The 21,264-nt window shown below is 30.6% G+C and overlaps 2 protein-coding genes across 2 annotated transcripts; one reads left to right on the forward strand and one right to left on the reverse strand.

The window, feature by feature from the left end:
* Positions 1–12,780: 12,780 nt before the first annotated feature.
* On the forward strand, positions 12,781–14,096 carry F4822DRAFT_53210 (uncharacterized protein). The gene is made up of 3 exons (XM_051463616.1): positions 12,781–13,248; positions 13,322–13,503; positions 13,617–14,096. The coding sequence occupies exons 1-3, from the start codon at positions 12,953–12,955 to the stop codon at positions 13,997–13,999; spliced, it is 861 nt and encodes a 286-aa protein (XP_051309609.1). The 5' UTR covers positions 12,781–12,952; the 3' UTR covers positions 14,000–14,096.
* F4822DRAFT_438651 (uncharacterized protein) lies at positions 14,074–15,552 on the reverse strand (the record flags this gene model as incomplete). The annotated part of the gene is made up of 1 exon (XM_051462542.1): positions 14,074–15,552. The coding sequence occupies one exon, from the start codon at positions 15,550–15,552 to the stop codon at positions 14,074–14,076; it is 1,479 nt and encodes a 492-aa protein (XP_051309610.1).
* Positions 15,553–21,264: the final 5,712 nt, after the last annotated feature.

Consider the following 21,264-nt stretch of genomic DNA (forward strand, 5'->3'; position numbering starts at 1 on the left):
AATATCATAATTAGATATAGAATAAATTAATAAATCCTAATTTGGAAAGTAAAGAAGAATTGGATAAAGAGGAATTTTAAAATAAAGACCTAGGTAATTTATAATAGCCTAATTTATTATTATTTAGAATATCTATATTTATTTATATTATTTAAGATCTATTATTAATAAAGAAAATATTTTAATTTATTAATAAAATAATATTTTTTAAGATATATTTATAGATTCTAAAATTGGAAATATAGGAAGAAATTAATATCAGAATAGGAGAAGATAATTAGGAAGAAAAAAAAATTCTTAATTAATAAACCAAAATAATAATTATTTTTAAAAAAATTAAGAGATTTAAAAAAGAATTAATTTTAAAAAAGGCTAAATTAGGAAAGGCCTTTGAAAGATCCTTATTGGGAATCTTTTAATAATTAACCTCTTTTTAATCTTTAGTACCTCCTGGATTACTAAATGATGATAATGATAAAGAAAGGAAAAACAGGAAAAAAAAAAGAGGTAGAAAACCTTAATTAAAAAGGGAAAGAATGATAACCCTTTTTTTATTTATTAAAAAATATAAATTAATAGATTTGTTAATTTATAATAAAATTTTAAATATTAAAGATTAATTTATATATATAAAACTTTATTTATTTTTTTATAAAGAAAATCTATTATAAAAAAAATAATAAATATTTATTATTATTTAGTTTTTAAATGGAATTATCTTTATATAATTTTAATCTGTTCTGGAAAATCATTTTAATATTATTAAAAAAAAATTAGAAAAATTTTAATATATTTTTAAATTATATGAATATTTTGAAAATAAAATATAAATAATATTTAATAAATTATTTAAAAAAAAAAGATATAAAAAGCCATTTATTATCTTAAATAAAAAAAATAAATTATATTCTATATGGCAGAATTTAAATAATTTATAGTTATAAGGTAATTACCTAAAAATATATAATTTAATTATTTTTATAAGGGAGTAGTTATTTAAATAAAAGATAAATTATTTAAAAAGGAATAGTCTATTATTATTAATAAATATATGATTAAGGTAATTCTTTATAATAATAGGTTATATAAAAGATATAATAAAAAAAAGAAAGGTTTTAAAATAATAAATAATTAGGGAAAAAAAGAACTAATTAAGACTTAAAACCTTAATGTAATTAATAATAATAAAAAATCTAAAAGGGATTTAAATAAAATTAAATATTATAATTATTAAGAAATAGGATATTATAAGAGTTAATATAAGAAATTTAAGAGATAATCATAAATCTTAAAAGGAAGATTAATTAATATAATAATGATAATATTAGGATCTTTAACCTTAAGAATATTTAATATTATCGAAAAAAAGGAAAAAAAAAAAAACCTATTATTAAATTATGATAAAGTTATTTAGTAAATAAAGATGGAAAATTTTATAGATTAAATAAATTAGTTATAAAATCTTGGTAAAATAGGCATGAGAAATTTTAAGAAAGAAGAAATAAATATTTTTTTAAAAAAATCTAGTTTTTCTTTAAATAAATAAAGATTATTATAGGATATAGATTAAAATATAAAAGGAAAGATAGAAAAAAAAATAATGTTTTTAATATAAATTAATAATTAAAATATCTCTATTATATTATTATTAGATGAAAATATTGTTTTAATATATTTTAATAGAATATAATTATATTAATAAGTAATATAGGATTAATGGGATTCTAATAATAAGGGAAGATAAAATTAAATCTTTAAACTAGAATTAATATATTATATATGGTTAATTAAATAAATAGATTATTATTATTATAATTTTAATAATTTAATAAATCTAAGATATATATTTAAGAATAATAAAATATAGATTTAAAAATATAGGAGATAGAATTGTAAAAAAGTCTATAAAATTATCATTAAAAAAATATTTAAAAAATAAAAAATATTGGAATTATTTATTATAAATATATTTAAAGATCTAGATTATAAAAGGGTAATTAAAAAAAGGATGGGATTAGGAATTTATATAATAATGTTATAGGAATATGTATAGGATTGTCTATATATTACTTTATAAAGAAAAATAAGGCATAATTATCTTAATTAAATCTGTCTATAAATATCTAAAGTAAATTATTTAATATTTAAATGTTGTCCTGGATGGATATTATAAATAAATATTATTATAATATAAGGAGATGATTAATTAATCTTAAAAGGAAATATAATATTTAAAAAATAAGATTATAGCTTTTTAAGGAAGAATTGAATAATTGGTGGACCTATTATGAAGAATGATTAATATAATTAATAAATAATAAAATATAATAAAAAAACTATTGGAAATCTTATAGATAATATTAAATGAAATTAAATTAACATATTCAATAAAAATAGTTAAGGAACCTTATTTAATTATAAAGATAATATAAAAAGGATATAAATTTAATGTTTTAATTAATTTAAGATATATAATTAATCTAATCCATTCAAGATTAGTTAATATATATGGGATATTATATTAGAAAAAAAAGATGTTTTATCAAGTTAGTAATATTAATAGAAGCTTCATTACCTACAATGAAAGAAAAGTCAAAAGAGAAATTATAGTTTTCTTTATCTTGATCCAAGGATATCAGGAGTTAATATCTTTTAACTTTGTTAATATAAATTATAAATTAATTTTAAGGAAGATATAGTTTAGAATTAATTAGGTATATAATTGATTCTATTAGGATGAGCCAGAAAAAGATTTAATCCCTAAATATTAGAAAAAAGCTGATTCAAGTGAATTAAAATAATAATTACAACAAGTACAAATAGGCAACCTCATAAAGGAATATTCTGTACCTCCATGTTTTATAATATAACATATAAATATTAAAGAATTAAATAACAAAAAATAAATCAAAATCAAAGAAAAATATATAAAAATGTTTCTAAAATTATTTTAGGATAATTTAGATATAGATATAAATGTACCAGAATATAATAAATATAATCATAAAATTATATTAAAAGAAAAAGAACATCCAAAATTATACCAAATTTATAAATTAAATTAAAATAAATCTAAAACCTTATATATCATATTCCAGGATAAGAAGGTAAAAAGGTTTATATAAAAATCAAAATCATTAATAAGATATCTAATCTTTTTAATATCTAAAAAAAATAAGGATAAAATATTTAAATTAAATAAAAAAAGAGAAATAATATAAAAGAATATTTATAACTATCAATAATTAAATAAGATCATGGTTAAAAATAAACATCCTTTACCATACATTAAGAGCCTAAAAGAAAAGATAAATAATAATAAATGATTTATATTATTAAATCTAAAATTTACCTTTAATCTTATATGAATTATTAAAGGAAATAAATGGAAAATAATTATCAAAATATTATACAATTATTTTAAATATTTAATAATGCCATTTAGATTTATAAATATATCAGTTACCTTTTAATAAATAATCTAAGATATTCTATGATAATTCTTTAGAAAAAGCATCTTTATATATTTAAATAACATTCTAATCTATTTAAAAACCAGAAAATAATATAAAAAAGATATATATAAAATATTTAAAACCTTAAAAGAAATTAAGTTTCTTATAGATCTAAATAAGAATGATTTTTTTATCCAAAAATTTAACTACCTTAGATATATAATTTCTCTAAAAAGAATTAAGATCTAAAAATCTAAGATATCTATAATTAGGGAATGGCCAATCCCAGAAATTATCATAGAAATACAAGCCTTCCATGGCTTTTATAACTATAATAAAACCTTAATCAAAGATTAAAATTAAGATATAAAACATATAATTAAAAACTTATAACCATTTATTAAACATTAAAGAAATAAAAACCATAAATATCAAAAATTACTAAACCTTTGGAAATCTATTTAGATTATTATAATCTTAGATCCCTTATAACTATTAAGATTCTTAATAATAGATAATCATGATAGGTAAATAATCTTACATATTTTAATTTCAAAATCCATTATATCAAAGGAAAGAAGAATATTTAAATGAATATTCTTAATAAACCAGAGGATTTTAATATTAAAGAAATCAAAGAAAAGAGGGTAATATTATCAACGGTATATCTGACTAAGCCATAATATAAATGGGAATAAAGGATTAAAGAAAAAACCTTATAAATTAAAGATATTCTATCAATATAGGATTTTGCCATTAAGGATATGGTATCATATAATGGGAAAACCTATATATCATCAATATTATAAGAAGAATTTGTATAAGAGGTATATGAACATCCTTTATATGGATATTTAAGAATCTTTAAGATTGTTATATAACTATAAGAAATATATGACTTCCTAGGAATCAAAAGAGTAGTCCAGAAGGTCATCTTAAGTTATAACATCTATAATAAGATTAAAAAAGCCAGATATAAACTATATAGACTTTTATAATCCATTAAAGTTCCAAATAAACTATGGGATATTATTATATAGGATTTCATTATTAAGCTATCCAAATCATAATATCTAATAATCAAAGAGGAATATAATAATATATGGATTATTACTAATAAAATTATAAAATATGGGCACTTTATGCCATTTAAAGAGACCTATATAGCCAAAGATTTAACTTTTAAATTTATTAAAAAGGTCTTTAATAGATATAGGTTATCAAAGAGGATTATTTCAGATAAAGATAAGTTCTTTATCTTAAAATTTTAGGTTGGTTTAATGAAAAGGCTGGGGATTAAATAGAAGCTTTTTATAATAACTTATTCTTAGATTAATGACCAAATGGAGTAACTAAATCAAACATTAAAGCAATACCTACAGAGTTATATTGACTATGAATAGGATAATTAGATGGAATTTTTATTATTTATTACATCTTTATATAATATTTTAATAAGTAATATTACCAGAATATCACCATAAGAAACATTGTATAAATAATAAACAAATATAAAACATAAATTATTAACAAATAAGACTACCCCAGAATTAAAAATAATACCATCTTGGATAGAAATGTTTACTATTAAAACTTTAATATTATAAATTAAATTTAAATAATGTCTTAAATTCTTATAGAAATAAATGGTAATATACTATAATAAAAAGAGAATTAAAGGATTAATTCTATATAAAGGAAATAAGGTTTATTTCTTATAAGATAAATAATACTTAACATTGAAAATACCATAAATTTAAACTAAAAGACTAAGTGAAAATTGGATTTTAAAAGGTTAGGACCTTTCTTAATTAAAAAAGTCCTTTTAAATATAAATTATTATCTATAATTGCCAATAAATATGAAATTAAGAACCAATATATTTTATATTATTATGCTCAAACCAGTATCCAAAAATATTAAATTTAAGGGAAATATCAAATTAGAAGAAGACCTAGAAGAATATAACGTCAAGGCCATTCAAGATTTTAAAATTACTAATGATTAAATTAAATATTTTATTAAATAATTTGATTATTTAAAAGAAAATAATATTTAGGAATTATAAGAATATTTTATAAATAAAAAAATCCAGAAATTAATTAAAGATTTCCATTATTAAAACCTAGATTAATCATTAATAATAAATTAAAATTTATATCCTTAAAGAAAAAATTAAAAAAAAGGTTAATTATAGAAACTACACTAGTTTATGCCTTAATATCATACCACTACTCCCCTGCTGGACATTGTTCCTTTTCTGATTATTCCTGTTTTTCTAATTCTTCCAGATTTTAAAAACCATATTAAAACATTTTCAAGCCTTTTTCTTTCAACAATTCCTTTTATTACCTAAGCCATTTAACATAAGCTAAGGCCTTGGCCATTTTAATATAAAGATGTTTAAGAACCTTTTTAACTTAATGCTCTTAAAAAAACAATCATTTTTCTTCATTCTTAAGCCAGGAAAAGGAACTGATAAAAATGCCTATCCCATCATATTAATAATAATATAAAATATATTCATTATACTTCTTAGATATCTTAATTATTATTATATACTTAAGATTATAATTAAAATAATATAAATAAGGTATAATATTTATATTAAAATCAATTCTGCCAATCTATTTTAAAAGCTTTATATATTCCTGTTCTTAATTAATGTATTTGTATTTTGCGGATAGATTGGTAGATATGATGGGGATTAATTTAAGATTATTCTTTTAAATATAATAAGAAAATTCTAAACCTCTTTAACAAACAGAATATACTTAACCATTTGACCTATTATTAATACTGTTACCTTTAAATTAAGACATCCTAGATTAGCCAATCCAATAATGATTATACCTCTCCGAGGCATAGGTTTGTCACAATATAATTATTATATAATAAAATAAGAAATCTATATTTCTTTATATAGTTGATATAAATTTTATATTTGCCATATTAATTTGGATAAGAATATGCAACTAACTTTAGAATGGAGGAACATATATTAAATAAAATAAATGAGAAAAGGAGAAGACCTACCAAGAAAAAGAAATCTTTAGGATAAAGATTTTAAGAAAGAAGAAATAATATCATAAATTAAGAATCTTATACCTGTTTTTAAAGGATAAGTGAGGCTTAATATAATTAATAATAATATAATCTTGGATGATTAGATGTGTTAACTAACAACATATCCAGTATAAGGAATATATCTAATATAGGAAAGGAAGGAAGAATAATTATATAATCATAAGATGTTTCTTATATATCTAATTATTCTTTTTATAACTCTTTAGTTATCAATTTAAGATTATTCTTTTAAGTATAATGAAAAGATTCTAAGCCTCTCTGATAAATAAGACTTAATTGATTATTTAATCTATTATTAATATTGTTATCTTTAAATTAAAACACCCCAGATTAGTGTCACGAACTAGTTTGGGGATAACCAATTAAGCCATAAAGCAAAAGTTTCCCAATAATTAATTAATTATTATTTTCTAATTCTATATTATATATATTATCCTATAATTTGGAATATAATATCATATCTTTTTTCTATAAGGTATATCCCTATGTCATATCATATGAAGGAAATTAAACCTTATATTTCCTGATATATATATTATATTATAAAATAGATAAAGCCTTATACCTATATATTAAGAATATAATATAGGAAAATTCTAAGGTTCCGAGCTGGTGACACCTTCGCTAGCCAGGACCCCTTGCCTGTCTATTGTTGATGTTGCCTAAAAGCTCGGAGAGCGACGAAGCTTTTATCTAGTAACTGTGAGAATTGAACCCACGTCTCCTACTTCAGCAGGTGAAATTGGTCACTATGGCTCAACTGGTTGTCCCCAAACTAGTTCGTGACAATTAGCCAATCCAATAACGATTATACCTTTCTAAGGCATAGGTTCGTCACAATTTATAAGCTTAAATAATATTATTAAATATTTAAAATGATTATATAATATTTTAATAACTATTTTTTATTTATTTTCTTTAGTAATTTATATAAGGTTACAAATAAATTTTAGATCTAATAATATAAATTATTTATTATTATTTATTATTATTTTTTTTTTTTTGGTTTTTAATATATAATAAAAAATATTTATTTTTAATTATAATCTTATTTAACTATTTATAGTTATAAATATCCTTTTATATTATTTCTCTTTTTTTATTTAGTTTAAATATTTTATCTTTATTTTTTTTAGGTATTAAGAAGATTAGATATCTTATTAATAATTTTGATTTTTATATAAACCCTTTTATCTTATCCTAAAATATAATATATAAAATTTTAGATTTATTTTGACTTAATTTATAAACCTGGTATAGTTTTAGATATTCTTTTTTCTTTAATATTATTTTATGATTATATTGACTATATTCTAATATATTTATATCTATATCTAAATTATTTTAAAATAATTTAAGAAATATTTTTATATATTTTTTTTAATTTTAATTTATTTTTAATTATTTAATTCTTTAATATCTATATATTATATTATTAGGCATAAAGATATGAAATATTTCTTTATAAGGTTACCTATTTATAGTTCCTATAATTATTATTTTAATTTATTTAAGTTAGCCTTTTTTTAATCCTTAAAGACTAAATCCTTTTCTAATTTATCCTAATAAAATTAATCATATATCTAATTAATTCTTAAGTTATTAATTCTAAGTCATATCTTCCTTAAAACTAATTTATAATTTATATCAATAAAATTAAAAGATATTAATTCTTAATATCCTTAAATTAAAATAGAAAAAACTATAGTTTTTCTTTTGATTTTTCCTTTATTATAAATAATAAAACTTTTATTAATGTTATTAACTTGGTAAAACATTTTTTTTTCTGATATAATATTCCATATATGTTAATTAATTAAAATATTAAATTTATATTCTTTTTATATTCTTTTTATTAAACATGTTAATTTAACTTCATTTAATATTATTTATAAGATTTTTAATAATCTTTTTATTATATTTTATTATTTATTAATTATACTTATTATCCTTTATAATAAATCTATTAATTATTTAATTCTTTCTTAAAGAATTATAATCTTACTTTTCAAATATAGTATTTTTTTTAAGATTAATCAATCTTTTTTTTATATTATAATAATATTTAAATATTAAATAATTTGTCTTAAATATCCTTAGATATACTTAGTTAAGATAATTATACCTTATTTTTTTTATAGAATAATATATAAATAACCTTATATATGTTTTTATAATATTATTATATAAACTTTTAATCCTATCCTTTTTTAATTATCTTTTTATAATCTACATCTTTAAATGTTTTTATAGTAAATAATACTGGTATTCCTTATCTTTTAAATATTTTTTAGTGATAATTCTATGGGCTTTTTTATAATTCTATCTTCTATATTTTTAGGATTACCTTTTATTACTTTTAAATATATATCTTAGATCCTATAGATTATTAAGATAATAATAATAGTAATTTATTTATTTAATTAATCATATATGGTATATTAATTTTGGTTTAAGGATTTGATTTTATCCTTTTTTATTATTAAAATCTTATCAATTTTATATTACTTATTAATATAGTTATATTTTATTAAAATATATTAGAATAATATTCTTATTTAATAGTAATATAATAGAGATATTTTAGTTATTAATCTATACTAAGAATATTATTTTTTCTTCCATTTTTCTTTCTATATCCCAGCTTATGTTTCCTAATGGTTCTTATAATCTTTATATATTTAAAAAAAAATTAGATTCCTTTAAAAAAATATTCATTTTTTCTTTCTTAGAATCTTTTATACCTATTACATCAAGATCTTATAATTAATTTATTTAATTTATAAAGTTTTTTATCTCTATTTACTAAGTCATTTTGTCATAATTTAATGATAGGTTTTCTTTTTTTTCTTTTTTTTTAATAATATCAAATATTTTTAAAGTTAAAGATCTTAATATCTTTATTATTATATTAGCTAATCTCTTTTCCAAAATTTATGATTATTTCTTAGGTTTCTTATATTAATTCTTATAATATTCTATCTTCTAGTAATTATAGTATTTATTTTCGTTTAAATTTTTTTTAAATTTCTTATTATTATTAATTATATTAAGGTTCTAAATCTTAATTAATTTCCTTTTTTTTTAATTCTTTATTACCTTAGGGTCTCTTTTTTTCTTATTATATTTTTTATATAACCTATTATTATGAAGAATTATCTTAGTTATATATTTATTAATGGTAATAGGTCAATTTTCCTTAAAGAATTTATCTTTTATCTAGGTAATTATTTCTTTATAAAGATAATTAAATTATATATTTTTAAGTAGTTATCTTATAATTATAAATTATTTAAATTTTATTATATAAAACATAATCTATTTTTTTATTTAAGGTAATAAATGGTTTTCTATGCCTCCTCTTTTTTAAATAATTTATTAAACATTATTTATATTTTGTTTTCAAAATGTTTATATAATTTAAAAATATATTAAGATTTTTCTGATTCTTTTTTGATAATATTGAAATGGTTTTTTAGAATAGATTGAAATTATATAAAAATAAATAAAGTTTTATATATATAAGCTAATCTTTAATGTCTAAAATTTTATTATAAATTAATAAATCTATTAACTTATATCTTTTAATAAATAAAAAAAAGATTATTATTTTTTTCTTTTTTAATTAAGATCTTTTACCTTTCTTTTTTTTTTTATCTCTCTTATCCTTATTATTATCATCATCTAGTAATCCAAGAGGTACTAAAAGCTAAAAAAATATTAATTATTAAAAGAATATTAACTATTAAAAGGTTCCTAATGAGGATCTTTTAAGGACCTTCCCTAATCTAATTTCTTTTAATATTAATTCCTTTTTAAACCTTTTAATTTTCTTAAAGATAACCATTATCTTAATTTATTAATTAAAAGTTTCTTCTTTTTCCTAGTTATTTTTTCTTATTTTGACATTGATTTCTTCTTAAGCCTCTAATTCTAAGGCTTGTAAACATATTTTAAGAAACATCATCCTATTAATAAATTGAAATATTTTCTTTATTAATAATAGATTTTAAATAGTATAAATACATATAGATATTCTAGGTAATAATGGACTAAATTATTATAAATCATTTAGATCTTTATTTTAAAATTCTTTCTTATTTAATTCTTCTTTACTTTCCAGATTAGGATCTATTAGTTTATTCTATATTTAATTATGATATTCCTTAAAAAATAACTCTTAAAAAACATAAAGATTTTCTATTTTATCTTTAAAAATTAATAAAATAAAAAAAGATTTAACTAATAATAATAAAAGGATATCCTATAAATAATTTATATCATTTTTTAATCTAATATTAATATTGATTAAAGAATTATCAAAATATAATAAACCTATATCTTAAAGAAGTATAATTATTATTAAATTAGCTAATCTAAGATATCTTAATTTAAAAATAATAATATTAATAATAGATCCAATAATTAATTAAATCTTATTTATTAAAGAAACTTAAAATCTTTTCATTATATTTAAAAGAATAATCTTAGATTAATAATTAAAGAACTATAAAAAAAATGATTAGATATATAGGAAATTCTAATAATTCATATAATCTAATATCTTCCTTTCCTTTTCTATTCTATTCTAACTTACTCTATTTTGCTCTGTCTTACTCTGCTCTACTCTGACTTGCTCTATCCTACTCTATTACCCCATAAGAACAGAGATCCCATCTAGGATTTTACCATAATTGGTCTTTTTCTACTCACTATAATACAAGGGTTGGTTACAGGATGTTGGTTTGCGACATATTATCCCCTAAATCACCCGTGATTGGCCTCCTGGATTCATGAAATACCGCAACGGTATTCAACTTCTGAGTTCGGAAGATAATGGAAAAGGTTCACAACTTCCGTCAACGGTTGTCCCTATCCTTAAAGTGAAGGTAAGCCGTAGGATACTGAATGCACATGCGCTACCTCCCATTGAGAATGTGAAACTGTGAAGATACTACTTGTATTTGTTGATATGAGCCTCCACATCATTGAAATGGACATAGCTAAAATCGTAAAGTATGAAAGGATATTGATAACGCTACCATCACAACAGGATCCTATATATACAATGGGTATACACTGGAAAATGGGAACGGCTGCAATTGAGGTGCTCCGCATGGTGACAACAGCGGTGATATCCCCAAGGTAGTAATGGAATCATTTCGAAGTGAAAATGCTTCTATAGAGACTGAGTATGCTACGTTTGACAAAAGCGATTGTGTAACGGGAGGTATTATTGTTCGCTATGTTAAGGTACTCATGATAAGTATTAACCTATTAGACTGGCAATTTGTAGTAAATAAGGATCAATGAAATATATAACATGCTTCCCTCCACTATAACGGCTTGTTAAGGCGATATCTTCATTTTGTTTCAATTATTTGATGTTTTCGTCACATGTTAACGTATCTAGGCAAGAAAACTACCCGACCAGTCAAGATCATGTGCCATCTACAATGTAGCAAGAAATACGACTTATAGGAGAAGCAGATAGTCCACAAGATTCAGTTTTACCTCACTGCGCTATTACTATCCACAAGAAACGATGTCAAGGCCGTTATGCCGCCTCAAAGTCCATTCGCACTCGCAATGAAGCTCTTCAGTACACAGTAGCATAGTATTCAAAGTACAACGCTACAAATACCAAATAGGGCAGTTTGAGTATGGGTACACCTGTCGATCGAGAATATCTCAAACCAGCCGCGGACATGATATTGACCGTGCATACAAGATTTCTCAGATCTAGTTTAGGGTGAAAAGCGTGGGTTCAAGACAATACCACTTCTATATGGGGCGTTGGAGCGTTGCTGTTCCCATCATCATTTAGTCAGTGGCTTGATTGATCCTCTGTTAGGTAGTGCCTTCTGCATGGTTGGCGCTTTTAAATACGGTGGTTATGAAATTGCTATACTATATTCGCTACCATTATGTGGGGGGAGGGGAGAAGGGGGGTTCAGCAGGGGTAGACAAGATCCGAGGATGGTCGGAATTATAAATCATTGCGCTTACCAAGGTGCCCGTCTAGGCGCCTATTGGCCTGAGTTTGTATGGAATCATGTAGGCTGCTGCTGTTGTTTTTCCAATCAAAGACATCCCAAATTAACACACCCATGTGATGTTGGCGTTGGTAGCATATATTGTAGCTCGTGTAACATAAATACCATAGGTACCTTACTAATTCCGTCCGTGGGGTGTCTCTAGCACCGGGGATTCTCACCTCACCGCATATGCGCCAAGAATCTTGTATTACCAATGCTTTGGAACGATCCAAGAAAAGATCAGCTCGGCAGGCAAACCTCCAGGTCGGGTTGACGTACAAGTATAATCCCGTATTAGCCCGGAATAGACAGATTCTAGCTACTCATTCCAATTATCACTCAGGCTCCCTACCTTGACTTTTCTAGGCGAATATGGCTTCCCCTTTCAATACTTGGTTAGTTACCGGTTGTTCCAGCGGGTTCGGCGAACTATTTGTTCGGCAACTCCTAGCCTTGGGGCACAACGTCATTGCAACCGGACGCAATGCAGACACCAAACTCGCCCATCTCAAGGACACCGGCGCTAGTATTCTGAATCTAGACGTCTCAGCACCTCCAAATGAGATAGACGCCATATTAACCGATGCGTGGAACATATACCCCGGGGGTATTGATGTGGTTGTCAACAACGCTGGTTACATTCTGAGTGGTGCAATTGAGGAGATAACGTAAGTTGTAACTTCATTGCGCCAGATTCTTCCGATCGAGTCTAGTTAGTTTGGCTAATTCATGTACCATCAGCCCGGAAGAAATGGAGCAAGTCATGAAGACGAACTTTCATGGTCCTTTAAATATTACTAGATCTCTACTTCCTAAACTCCGCGCTAAAGGCACCGGTACACTCCTTTATATTAGTTCCCAAGCAGGTTGGCACGCCGATCCTGGTGCTGCTGGATATTGTGGGAGCAAATTTGCTCTCGAAGGTACACACCTTCCCCCTATCCCCCTCCTTATTAAGAATCGGAAGAAAATCAAAAAAAAAAAAAAAAAAAAAAAAAAAGAAAGAAAGAAAGAACAGCCACTGACCTCTAACTAGGCGCTGTTGAATGTCTCGCCCATGAACTGGCAATATTCGCGCCTGGCTTGAAGGTTTTAACCATCGAGCCAGGATACTTCCGTACTCGCGCTTTTGGTAATATCAATCATGTCCCTCCCCGTGTACCAGAATACGCCAAATTCAACGCCGCCGTCCGCAAAGTAGAACAAGGTACCGTAGGTAAAGAGCCTGGTAATGCTGAAAAGGGTGTCGCGATCATGATTGATTTGGTAAAGGGGACTGGTGTTGCTGCGGGGAAACAAGTCCCGTTACGGGTGCCGCTGGGAAGTGACGGGTGGTCTAGAATTAGAGCCAAGTGTGAAGGTATGGTAAATATTTGTGATGATTGGGAGGATGTAGCCAGGAGCACAGATATAAAATAAAAATACCCATGGATTCTGATTGACATGGGCGGATTGTACCTAGGTATATGTCTGAATAAGAAGCTATCCCTATACTATTTGCTTATTCCACATCCCACCAGAAGTCCGTCAATCACCTTGTTAAGGACATCGATGATAAACTCATTGTCGTAGAAGCTGAGATTGAAACATGCTCCAAGGTTAAACTCGTCTTTCCAACTCCAAGTATGGAACTGGACGCTCCTATTTAGCATCTCAGTTCCAAGCCAGAAATCAATCACCTCCACATTCTCATGCTCACCAGCATCATAATACTTTTGCAGGTACATATCGACCTTACCAAGTGTGCTTAGATCTGGAGTCTGTACAGGTGGGAAACCTTCAGGTATGTGAGCGCCGAATAGAGCTGTAGTGCGTCGCACGTACGGTTCTACTAGATCGAGCAAACCAATTCTTTCGGTATTCTCATGGTCTGGCCCCCAGAACTGAAGAATATCACTACCGTAGACAGCATCTAGATCCCTTGCGACGTCCTCGAAGGTTTTAGTATTATTGGTCGCCCCGGGAAGAACAGAGTCAACGCACACAGGCAGACCCGAGAAATATAGCCCAACAACTTTTGACAGGGTTTTGACCTCCGAACTGGCAGTGATATCAAGTGCTCGCCGTAGGTCGATAGGCACGAACGCTGCGTACGACTTGGACAGCGGGTGTTGAGGAAAGGTGGAAGTAACGCGGATGATAGCCGCATGTATAGCGCTTGTAACTTTAATATTCTTGTTGCGACATGCTGCTCTTATCTTTACCGTCGTTACCGCATCGAGGTGGGTCACTGCACACCCACTGGCGCCAGGATTGGATTGTTCCGAGTTCGGTCGAGTCGGTAATCCAATGCTCGGTACACCGCGCAAGAACCTCGCTACCAGATTATCGGCACCCGTCGCCAAGATGGGATTTTCTTCACCTTTAGGAAGTTTTGGAAACCTAGACTGGGCCAGCGCTAGTTCCTCAAGGCTTGGTGCAAGCGGATGGCGATGTTCGAGGCCGGGCATCAAAGAGTCCAAGGAAGCGTCATGCCCCAACCGTAAAACCGCGGCCAATGCCACCATGAAGTCGTGGCTCAGCATAGCCATGCCAACCCCATCAATTCGCCAGTGAGATGAACGAATCACCAACTTTGATGGCGTAGGTAGCCAATAGCAAGTAGCAGTGGCAGTGGGATAAAGGCATGAAAACAGCTCCTCAGTACCCTTGTAGTCGGGGTATACGGTAAATGTGTTGTTGGCCCAAACGTCTTCATCCAGCTTTTCCACCGTTATATATGCCGTGCTATTATTTTGGCTCGTTACAGCTCCTAATGCTGGGTGCTGATAGTGAAGAACCTGCCACGCACGTCGTAGGTATGCCGTGGGATCGGATACGGAAGCTGGGAACGCAAGATGCAACGTCATATGAATGGTCCAGTGTTCGCGGCGTAAAGGTTTACCAACATCTGCCAATACCTTGAAAAATGTTTCCAGATTTCTCAATGGCCGACTAGTTGAGTTCTGCTTTACTGAAAGATGTTGCAACATTGTGATATTTTCTATCCCAGCATAGGACAATTATGGTTACTATCGGTAATAATAACTAGAAAAAGAAAAGACCCAAGGAACAAAATGGTGGTATTTATATCCTAGATTAAATGTGATAAGATGAATGTTGGATTAGGGAGAAAAGAGATCAAGCTGACCCCAAGGGGTGTGATCCTTAAATACTACACGCAACTGCCGTAATCCGTAATACCGAAAATTCGACCTACTAGAGCCCTCCTTATCCCTTCCTTCACCTCAACTTCTGACTTGACATACTCTACAAGTATAATACATTCTATCGTAAATTCTACAGCCCGTAGGAGTTAAGAACATTCCACCTTCACGCTCAATCTATGCTCATTCTAAGATAGACTAGCTCAGCCACTACTATACCTATGTATGCTCACGGGGGGCCAGATAAGAGACAATTACCCATGCGATAGCCTAGAGCAACGGACACCCGCCGGGGAGAATGTGGTATCTGGTTAGCCTTTCCGCTTCCATGCTATAGATGGATCACGGGGCTAGATAAGTTGTGCGGCATGATAATAAGTAGCGCTGGTTTTGAATTACTTACGGAACGCCCTTGTGATAACGGACGTTAACCACCATATCACCACCTAATTATTATGCGTCCCCGGCGCCTCCATGTCAGGTGAAAGCAGAGAACTAGTCCCAAGAGTCCATCGATTGCATTATCTCCGATATTTCGGCCCTCCTCAGCCAGCCACAAACTTGTCCTCCATCCTCACCTACCCTATACTCAAACCATCTTACTAAATTTTATGACGTTATAGTTGACTATCATCACCACCAGCTATGATCGTGAGAATGATGACTGAGTGTTCTCATAATGAGTTATTGCATGCCCCCCCCCCTATTTTTAGACCTAAAATATCCCATACCTCTTCCAGTTAAGGAAGGAAGTAAATACAAAGAAATACAGCATAATAACCAATCTCTAGGTTGAACCCAAGCGAGTACCCATTCAGGTAAGGAATATGAGAGAAACCCCCTAATATTCAATCCTAATTCCTCCAAGATCATGATCGGCCCTCACACAAACGCCAACCCTTCTGCTTACCTCTTTACCAGGTGCCATATTATCCTAGGGCCTCGTCATGCCGTCGCTATCTATACGACGTTCAGTTTCAAGCTTCCTGTTCATATAGGCGTCAAAAGAGGCATACGAAGGCGATAACCGAGATGCGTATCAGATGGCAACCAGAATTTGAAACCCGAACTTGTAAGTAGCATCCCGGAAAGGATACTCGGGGAGATTATGTGGCGGTGAGATGTAGCCTTCGGCGTAGTCGGTCGCCAGCCTGTCCCATCCAAACTTCAACTTCATCGCACTCCGGCAAGTCGCGGAAATGATGATAACACAAATGACCATATCAGACTACCACATAAATATATACACCGCTGCTGCTGCGTCATCGTCGCCAGGTGCATAAGGCTTGGGTGGCAAACTTCTACGCGATAACGCAGACTAGTGCCCCGCTGCTGATTTATCAAGTGTATTACATGGACGTAGTCAACCAACTCGCATAACATCGCGGATGCTTTTTTAGCCGCGTCATCAGGCGCTCGACGATGATGGCGGCGAGAGACAATGCTACCCGTTGCGAAATTGTGTCACTATCGCGCTCGACGCGACTAACTTTCATTACTCGCACGGAGCAGCCTCAGGCGTAAGAGAACCAGCCCGCACCAGTGGGTGGGGGCTGCTTATAACCAGGAGTCAAGACATGGAATAGAACGGTACTAGGATAATGTAGCGTATTAATCACTAGCCCCAAGAAAGCCTTTCGGGAAAATAGGTGTATGCGTAGTAAATTTCCTAAAACATCGTAAGAATCATGCCAATAGTCCCAATTGCTAATGGCAGCACTCTTCCAAGGTTGCTAATTGAAGTATTGTGACGACGGAAAGAAAAGGGGCGTTTAGGATATTTGACTTGCTAGGTAACGTCGTGTGAAACGGCGACCTCCTAATCAGTCAATTGTACTGATATTTCTAAGTAGTAGCCTTTCTATGTTTTGAGCTGAGGAAATAAGGAATAGCGACGAGGTCTAGGACGTAAATAGGGTATAAAAAGAAAAACAACGCCACGAAATCCGTCGAGCGATCGCATCGTTAATCATACCTTAGGTCACTAAACTGAGGAAATGGATTCAAGCGCCGCTGTAAAACAACAATGGTTATGGTGGAGAATAGGTTGTAGATTCTCAGTAACTAATCTGGGCTCACACACTGTGAACTAAATAATACATTGTGGGGTCATATCACAGCCGCTTTATAAGGCAGGCGAGTTAACCAATGAAATAGCATAGGGGCCGCCTTTACGGGGATGCACGGCGTAGCAATCCGGAATACTTTGATGTATTGCTCCAGTATACCACAAAGGAATTCAACTACAAATTGACCATTGACTGCCACAAAAACGCTTAATTCATTGAGAAATCCTGTAGTCACCCCGAAGGTAACCCTTCGATTTTAACATTCGGGAGACCCCAATGCCAGTATTGATATGCACGGGGTTCAACCAAGATAGGACTTTCGAGTGAAGAAATAACTTCAATAAATTCACTGTCTGGTTGTGCCAAGTGGGTGGTAGGGAGCTCAGCCCCGCTACGCGGGACCTCTCAAGCCTGGTTGACCCGGATGTTATATTGTTTGTCCTTTGGGATCTCAACTTAGCTGCTGTGCTACCCTATATGCCGTAATTGGAATACCACTAAGTGCCGAGGTACCTAAGAAATACGTATAAGATGGGTGACACAGCGTGAGACAATGTCTCCGAAAGGGATGATAACCAACTCCGTGCCGCCCAAGGTACCTAGGCGCCTGAGTCTTAACAAGGAGTTTTTCCTTCTCCCTAATATTTTGACCCTCACCCAGGATTCCCACAGCCCAGTTAGCCGCCAACTTCCAATAGCCCAAGCACACTCTATATAACAACCATACCAGAAGAACCCCAATATCTACCTCCAGAACCGAAAAATTTTAACGTATTTGGCGGAGAAAACAGACGCATCCTCGCACCGGTCGATCAAACTTGGGAACAGCCGATGGTCTCTTTCTGCGCAGTTTTCAACTACTACTTTCCACCTCATACAATTTTGCGATCCACGACCCTGAGAGGAGCCAAGAAGGCCACTCCGCGCGAAACTTTACGCTACCTATGCTAGTTAGTTAATCCCGGTGGCTGGATGCAGCTCGTAGATATGGACGTGACCAGGACGGCACACAGTTCCGCTATACACGATGCATGGGCCACCACCGCCGGTTACGGTACCAACTATGCTAAAAATATGGCTAGTTGGCTCAGGGAAGAGTGTTTTGAGAATGTCGGCAAATGGGGTGCCAAAGTTTCAATGAAATCCCACGTAGATATCGTTGGCGCATGTGAGAGTAAATTAAATTCCTTATTATAATTTTTACATTGCTTTAACATCGGCGCGGCCGTCAGTCCCAGCTGGTCTACGAATTTATTTATCACTCGCGTTAGCGGCCGGTAATGGAGGAAATATTATGGTCATTGACCGACATACCCCTGAACATTAGAGACATAGATAGCTGGGCAGATGGTCAATATATACGTGTGCTCAATAGCGAGCATCATCGGCTAAGCAAGCTCATCCACGGCAACCAGGCCAGCGGATAGTAAACCGTAGAGCTCGTAACTAAATGGAAATATGCAAAGGTATCTAGTAAAAGCAAAAAATAGTTTCCGCAATACCAGTTTTGCATTGTGCCAAAGATTACACACACGTCGCGTGTATAGGATCTGATGACTATCCTTCTAGATATTGGAATAAATTGATTCGGTCCGTTGTAAAAAGTGACTTCTTTTCTAGTTACTTGGTGCCTAGGCATCAGTAACTCCAAAGCCGCCGTGAGCCATTTTTATGACATATGGCCGGTTAAGTACCCAAACCTCGCGATCGTTGCGGCGCGGTAGGGCTATGCCGGAGGCCAAATCTAGAAGAGACAAAGTATTCAATAGGGGCATCCCCGCGACCGGCAGGAAAGGTAAGCCAGCCCGCAATCCGGTTCCCTGCTGCAATTTCTACCTAGGTAGATTCAAGGACATCATCACAATCACATGAAAATCGACTCGAGAACTACTAACCACAGAATGCCTCATGAGACCAACCATATAGAGGGGTTAACGATTCTATCATCGCGCAAAGAAAGCGTAGATAAACTATTGGAATTATCGTATACATAGACAGGTAACCTCTTTGTCCCAAAAGCTCCTTCGTCCTTGTGCCGGCAATAAGGGTTCCTCCCAATAGCCCAACTACTGACAGAATAAATCAATTTCCTTAATAATCATATCTTGCGATATCTAAGGAATATGTGATTTAGACCTTCATCGATTCTTAACAGCCTTTTTAAAGCTTACTACGTCCCCAAGGAGGTGGTCATACATTTAGTCAACAGCATTTAACGGTATTGTTCCAGGCCACAGCTATAGCATTTTACCTCCACGCTCTGTCTCTCGACTCATCATCTTCTGGTGTATCTGAATGAGTAGAGGCCTCCAAACTTCCAATCGCAAGATGAACCTAATACATATATTTATTCATCCCAGCCATCTTGTTACCTTGAATATTTATAACGGCCTCATCCATTTTACCACTTCTGCGTCTCGGAATGCGCAGATGCTGCTGTGTGACCGCACTTATTATACTTGCCCTCCAGGTTACGCTAGTACACAGCAGATAGCCCAACAGCTTAGTAGTCCATACATGCTAAACAGAACAAGCACGATAAACAGCCACCAGATACTAGCGAGGTGATGTTCAGTAGGAATTACACTGAGGCGAGAGTGGATTAGGCCTTCTTTTTTCTCCTACTTGATTAGCTGGACACGATGATACAGTAACAGTCGGTTGAGGTTCTCATTTTCCGAGATCTCTCTGGACGCACCGGAGAGCGCCCTTGTCAGACTAGTCGACGTGAACCTAGGAGTAACAACAATAGCGCCACCAGGAGAAAATAGGTATAATGAGAGAAAGGGGAAATATTACAACCGTAGCAGGTTGATTCTTCTCGTCGTAATTCTGCGTTTCATCAAGCTTAGGTCTCCTTTTACGTGGTCTAAAATCGACAAGTCTCTCGATATAGAGGTAATACAACGCTTTCACTACATATTTCTCGTCATATGACCATTCCTCATTGTGTATTAGAGAATAAAATGCTGGCCCATAGTACTCTTCCTCAGTGATACACCACTTTATGGCGTACACATCGTTTTCCAGTAAGTACTTAACCCCCTGCAATGAGATTTCAAACAAAATATCCACTTCTACATCCGAATGCTAACCCTCTAGACCGTGAAAGTTTTGTGCTGACGCAACAGCAAGGCAATCAAACTACCGCCGCCGCCAATACCCATATCAGTAATCTCCACCATTTCTTTCTAGGGGTAGCCCGTCATGAAAAAAGGGAGCCTGGGTGGTAGCACCGCTACTCAGTGTTTTGTGGGATTTGGGAAGCTACACATGGTCGGATGAATGTTTAGGTATGGAATCACCCGTATCAGAGTTGCGCTTGCAGGATATTCATAAATATCAAGTTAATTCTTTTTCACACTTAATTACATTAGAAAGACATCTACCCTATCCGATACCTTTATCAAAAGCTCCAGACAAGTGACAATAAAGCTCTCTATGTCACTTGTTGATATAATATTATAAT

The sequence above is a fragment of the Hypoxylon trugodes genome, assembly GCF_022578975.1.
Source record: "Hypoxylon trugodes strain CBS 135444 unplaced genomic scaffold F4822scaffold_10, whole genome shotgun sequence".
Lineage (NCBI taxonomy): Eukaryota > Fungi > Ascomycota > Sordariomycetes > Xylariales > Hypoxylaceae > Hypoxylon > Hypoxylon trugodes.

What these genes read in the sequence shown, in the direction of transcription:
- F4822DRAFT_53210 (XM_051463616.1), top strand. Translation starts at nt 12,953, where the DNA reads ATGGCTTCCCCTTTCAATACTTGGTTAGTTACCGGTTGTTCCAGCGGG. An exon ending in GGTGCAATTGAGGAGATAAC is followed by an intron (nt 13,249 to 13,321) that starts GTAAGTTGTAAC and finishes ATGTACCATCAG; the next exon opens with CCCGGAAGAAATGGAGCAAG. An exon ending in GAGCAAATTTGCTCTCGAAG is followed by an intron (nt 13,504 to 13,616) that starts GTACACACCTTC and finishes ACCTCTAACTAG; the next exon opens with GCGCTGTTGAATGTCTCGCC.